Raw genomic sequence first — 5,728 nt, forward strand, 5'->3', positions numbered from 1 at the left:
TGCTGGCCCTGCCCACCTGCCTCACGCTGCTGGTGGCCTTCGCCCTCCTCTTCCTCACCTTCAAGCAAAAGCTGCTGAAAATGGTGAAAAGCCAGTGCGGGGGGTCGGGAGCGTACTGATGGCTGAAGGAGGAGGAAGGGCTCGGGAGAGGGTTGGGGGAGGTTGGGGGCAGTCGCCCCCTCCGAGGCCGGGGGAGATGGAGAGGTGGTGGGTGGGGGATGAGAGAGCTGCTGTGGATGTCCCATGGGTACCCGAAGGGTGCAGGTGGTGTCTGGTGATGGAGCCCGGGGCTGTGCTGGGCATCCTCAAGGGATGTGTCTTCAGCAGAAACCTTCTGCTGGTGTTGGAGAGAGCCGAGCAGATGTGACACCAAACACCTCTTGGCCAAAGGCCCAAACACAGTTTTCCCCAGCACTGTTTCTCCCCCTTTTCAGGCAGTTCCTTTTATTTATTCACCCTTGCAGCCAACTCTCTGCTGCAAAACATCCTCTGGGTCTGCAGCTAACGTCCCCGGGCTGGAACAAACATCACCTGGGCACTGTGGAGAAGGGTCTCTATGAACACAGCTTCTCAGGGTGCTCTTGCTGGCACTGCCAAACTCCCAGGCAGCCCTGGACACACCTCTGTGTGTTTGCTGAGAGAACAGGCATGGTCAGCAGGGCTGATTTTGGGGTGTTATTGCTTGGTGAAGTCACGATCCTGGTTAGAAAAGCCCATTAAAAGTAGCCCAGGCTGCAGGGATGTGAAATGTTGATTGAAAGACAGGAGAATAAATTATATCACTGGTAAAATTTTATCATCCATTTCTTTCTCTTCAGCAACTGCTGGATGGAACAGGTGCAAGGGAGATAAAATAGAAAAAAACTAGATAAAAGAGAAACCCAGGCTTCTCGTGGGGTTTCCTGGGGCCAGCCCCTGTCACAGCACATCAGGCTGCCCCATCCCAGCAGCGTGCCACCTGGGGAAGTGCCACTTTGTTCCTCAGAGGGTTGCTGTGGGTGGAAATGAGAAGTGGTGGCGGTTTGTGATAACTCCAAAGCCCTGCTGAGAACTGGAGCAGCTTTGTTCCCGTAGCACTGTCAGGATTTTTCTGGTGAAACGTGTGTGGGGAAGCGGGCAGCAGTGCTGGTGTGGCCACACCAGGGGCTTGTCCTCTCCAACATCCTCTCTGACACACGGGTGGGGACAGGGTTGGGGTCACTGGTGAGCCTTCTATGGCTCATTGCCAATGCCAGCATGGAAAAACCAGCATAGGTTGGGCTGTGCTGGACCAGCCAGTGGCACTGCTGGGGCTGAGCACTGGCAAGGCTCTGGAAAGCCACATGTCAAATCTGTCTCAGCAAATGGCTGCTTTCTGGCCCTATTTTAGCCTGAAATAGCCCAAACCAAATCCGGCTCCAGCCGGGGAATCCCTCAGCCTATTTCAGCCCTTCTTTTGCCCGTAAGCTGCGTGCCCGAGGGACGACAGGGACCTATAAATACATCTCTGTGATGTTCTCTCTCTGGTCTCCACCAGCACCAGGTCCCACAGCCACGTTTCAGGGGCTCTGCTGGCCGGGTGAGCAGGGTGCCCTGGTGAGCACCCCTCTTCCTGGGGCTGTTTGCCCCCACTGTGGGTGCCGAGCCCAGCCTCAGAGGGTGGATGTGTGTGCTTCCTCCACCACCACTTTTGCTGCTGCTTCTCCTTTTTGGGGGGGGCGTGTGGGGTGCAGCCATGGGCGTGCACGTAGCTGGGGAGCCGGGTGCCTGGCGTTGCCTGTGACAGGCATAAAAAGTGGGTGTCCTTGCTTGTGTTGAGCCAGTGTGGGGGATGCTCAACGCTCGTACGTCACGGGAGGCATTAGTGGCTTTGCCTGGCACAGGGACACTGTGCCCAGAAAGCCAAGGTTGGGATGTGGAAGGGATGTCAGGGCAGCAAGATGAGTTTCCACTTTTAAAATGGTTGATGTCCTTCCAAAGCTGCTGCTCATCATCTTGGCAAGGTCACAGTGGTCAGGGGAGGTCCTCGGTGGCTGCAGAAAGGCAAACGTTGCACCCGGCTTTGGGGATGGCCCCAAGGACATCCTGGGGAGCAACAGGGTTCTTCCCAACCCTCATGTTGGGGAACCCATGGAGTATTCTTCCTTGGAGGACATTTCTAGAAGAGAGGCTGGGAGCTGTCAGTGTGGATTGACCAAGGGTCAAGGCCTGACCAACCTGCTTGCTTCTCAGGATGAAATGGGTGGGTTTGTAGGCAAGGGGAGAGCAGTGGGTACCACTTACCTCAGCTTCAGCAAGGCTTTCAATGCCATGTCCCATGCAGATGTTCTTGCATCCAAGTGAGGAGGTAATGGTCTGGATGGGCAACCAGGAAGGTAAAAATCAGTTGAAAAATCAAGCACAGAAGGGAGCAGTTAGTGGGATGTGCTCTGTCAGGAGGCTGGTGAGAAGACACCAGGGGTCTGAGCTCAGATCTGTCCTGTGAGATGTCACTGTCTGTGATCTGGAGGAGCTGTGGAGTGCATTCCTGTCAAGGTCAGAGATTAGCCCAAGTTGAGAGGACCGGTAGATACTGGGTAGGGCTATGAGTGGGCTGGAGGAAGGGGCCAGCAGGACCCTCACGGTCTGGAGGGGTGAACACACCCTCAGTTCAGCACTTGCTAGACCTCAGCAGGTGAGGAGAGCTGTGCCTGGGGAGGGGCTTGCAGGTTACATCCTGAGCCCCACCTGGACGAAGCAGGTACAGGCTGGCCTGAAGCTGGAGCACACTGGGTCTGGAGAGGTCACTAGTCAGCTCCCACCAAATCAGGAGCTCTTTGTAAGCTGTTGTGTTGCAAGTTTTGACTGGAAGCAGCACCAGGCCTGTGGCAGAGATCTACACACCCCTTCCCTTCCTGGAAGAGCTGAGTCAGGCTTCACATTTTAAAGATTTTTGGCAAGTGAGGCATCAGCTTCCACTTCTCTTCTGGATTGAAGACTCTGCTGGACAAAGCAAGCTCACTCATCTTCTCCAGTATGGCAAAGAGCAGTGGTTTCATTGACACTCCTTTCAGATTTGGCACAGAACTGGCTCCATCATTTCAGCATGCAGGAGGAGAGCTCTTCCAAACCCCAGCTTCTGGCCCGGGATGTGGTGGGAAGACAGGAACTAGGCTAGTTTTGGAGGCAACTTACAACTCCTCTTAGTTACCTCGTGCATCATTTGTTAAGGCCTCTCAAGTTGGGATGAAGGCCCATCCCACTCACAACCCTCACAGCCACCCAGGTTCAGAAGGTTAAAAGCTGAGAAGCTTGTGGATTTGCATGATTTCTAAAGAATCCTAAACTTAGTCCTCCAGTTCTTACAAGAGAGCAGGATTTGGTTAGCACAAACCAGCTGAGGTAAAGAGCAGGATTAAAAACTTCAGGTTCTCCCCTAGCATGATTTCAAGTCAGCCAGGAACTGGAGTCTGAGGAGGCAGCAGGGGTAAAGGTTTTGCTTCACTCTAAACCCACCCCCAGCCTTTGTGCCCTTCTACCACCTCTTTTTTTCAGGTGGTTTAAGCACATTTTTCCCAGAATTGAACATCTGCTGAGAAAGCATCAGCTAGTAATATAAGGAAGCAAAACACCTCACTTCAGCAGTTTGAAATCACTGTATTTTCAAAAGGACTTTCAAGATGAATTTATTTTCCAGATATTCTGTTTCTTAAACAAAAGGGTTTGTATTTGTGTACGTTGAAGCTGGAGGTTTAAGCACCACTCAAGGTGAGTAATACTCTCCATACAGTGTTGATTTATCCAGAAAGCCTAATATATAGTTAACATTTCAGCAAGTAATAATAAATACCATACTTAGACAATAAAGCTTTATCATTGCTTTAAAGATATAAATATTTAACACACTGTTTTCAGAGGAAGCTGAACAGAAGTCACAGCAAGACAAGCTGGTGAGGTTTTCAGCCAAAGCTGACTGAAGTGTAAAAAACCAAAGATTAAATAATTTAAAATTATTTTAGGCTCTTGTATGTAGGAAAGGACTGAAGCCACCCAATAAGTTCAGCTGCCCAATTTCCATTTCATCAAGTCAGGCTTCTTAAAGTTCACTTAAACCTGGAACTGCTGCAGCTCCTTAGGCCTTGGGTTCTCCAGAGCCAGTGTAACACCCACCAACTGCACGAGCTGAGACCCGTGCAGTGGATTGTGTACACTGACATCATTCCCTCTGCTAGGACTGTGAGGTTTGTCTCTGAACTCCCTGTCAAAGGTGTCCCTGACTAGAATCAGATTTCTTCACCTGACTCCACGTCCCAGCCACAGGACTCCAGATGCTCATCCTGTGGAAACTCGACCTCAATGTCATAGATGAAATCTGGGTCGTCCTTCTTCTTCCTGTTCTTTTCAAAGAGTTCATCCATGATGCTCTTCCTTTTGGCTAGTTCCTTGTCATCTAGTTTGTTCATGTCCTCTTCTGGGTCAATGGTCTCTTCCTGCCCAAACTTTTCCAAGCTCTCAGCCAGGCTCTCTCCTCTCAAATGACCTTTCAGCAAGCTGTACAGCTTCTGCAGCTGACGCAGTGAGACTCCTTCTAGGTAAGCCTTGTGCCGAGGGTTCTGCTTCAGCTGCTCAGCAGCCCTGCTGCAGTCTGAAGAGAAAGCCACCATGATAGACCTAAGCAGATCTCTTCCCCCAAAAATGATCCTCTTCTCCCAAGCAATCCCTCCAGACTTAGCAAAGCCACTACTCAGGCTGTAGCCTTGGGCTCCCCAGGGCAGAGTGTTACCCAAAACAACCCCCTGTGTGCTGGTAAGAAGCCACCCATTGGTTCCTAAAACTGCTGTTATCAACTAAGCTGTTCCTCTTACTGAATCTGGAGGGGACTTTGAGGAATGCTACAAGCAACACAGCACACCTGAGAACTGTGAGAAGTTCCTGACAGGCATGACACGCTGGCGGGTGGTGCCCTTGCTGCTCTCTGTGTAGATGAGGACGATGGATGGAGGCTGGAAGCGGATCCCACACTTCAGGGCAGTGTAGCTCATGACCCTTCTCCCTGCTGGCTGAGTGGGCAGCTCTACCAGAGATGTCCTCAGAAGCTCACTGAAAAACAGGAGGAGAAAAGAGGGAAAGAAGGTGTGAGCAGCTCTTGGTGTTGCTTTTTTAATCAGGATTGGTGACAGGAGTTCAGCAAGAAGATGCAGCCAGGTTGGAGTCTCCCTGATGTCAGCAGGAGCTGAGTGTGTCCCTGCATGTCCAGGGGCTGGGCTGCAGAGTGACTCCCACAAACCTGGGGATATCACACTCCTTATTTCACATGGTGAAGGAGAAACCTGCATCCATAATATTGACATATATTGACACTGGAATTCCCTCTTTTTTAAAAAAAAAGATGTTAAGAGTCAGATTTTGTAAAGCTTTCTTAGAGTGATCTCAATACAGCAGCAGATCTGTCACTCAGGACAGATGGGACAAGGAAGAGAGAAGAGATTCAGAAACAAAGACCAAAAATAATGAAACTCCTTATTAGATTAAACTGAATTCATATGTTCATTGTCAAGGCAGGAGATGATCTTCATCTGTTTGCTCCTCAAACTAAAATACACCATCCGTGAAACTGAAGAGCTGAGAATTTGTGACAAATGGAAATGGTTTTTACACACCGTGTTACCACTGGGAGAGCTTAAAAGTGTACATGAAGGTCAAGAATGTCTTAAAACTTTAAAATGCTGAGCTACTGTGTGGATGTAGAGAGGAACTGAGAGGTTTTGTC

At 50.4% G+C, this 5,728-nt stretch overlaps 1 protein-coding gene across 1 annotated transcript; it reads right to left on the reverse strand.

The window, feature by feature from the left end:
* Positions 1-4,241: 4,241 nt before the first annotated feature.
* On the reverse strand, positions 4,242-5,000 carry CEP19 (centrosomal protein 19kDa). Its single transcript, XM_008946204.1, has 2 exons — positions 4,871-5,000; positions 4,242-4,603 (listed from the first exon to the last, which is right to left on the reverse strand). Exons 1-2 carry the CDS (start codon positions 4,998-5,000, stop codon positions 4,242-4,244), a joined length of 492 nt encoding a protein of 163 aa, XP_008944452.1.
* Positions 5,001-5,728: the final 728 nt, after the last annotated feature.

Source organism: Merops nubicus, unplaced genomic scaffold, assembly GCF_000691845.1.
Source record: "Merops nubicus isolate BGI_N331 unplaced genomic scaffold, ASM69184v1 scaffold41178, whole genome shotgun sequence".
NCBI classification, from domain to species: Eukaryota; Metazoa; Chordata; class Aves; order Coraciiformes; family Meropidae; genus Merops; species Merops nubicus.

Excerpts from the sequence above, each read along its gene's own strand:
- CEP19 (XM_008946204.1), bottom strand. The coding sequence starts at position 5,000 with ATGAGCTACACTGCCCTGAAGTGTGGGATCCGCTTCCAGCCTCCATCC. Across the intron at positions 4,604-4,870 it reads GAACTTCTCACAGTTCTCAG|ACTGCAGCAGGGCTGCTGAG; the intron begins GTGTGCTGTGTT and ends CTTTCTCTTCAG.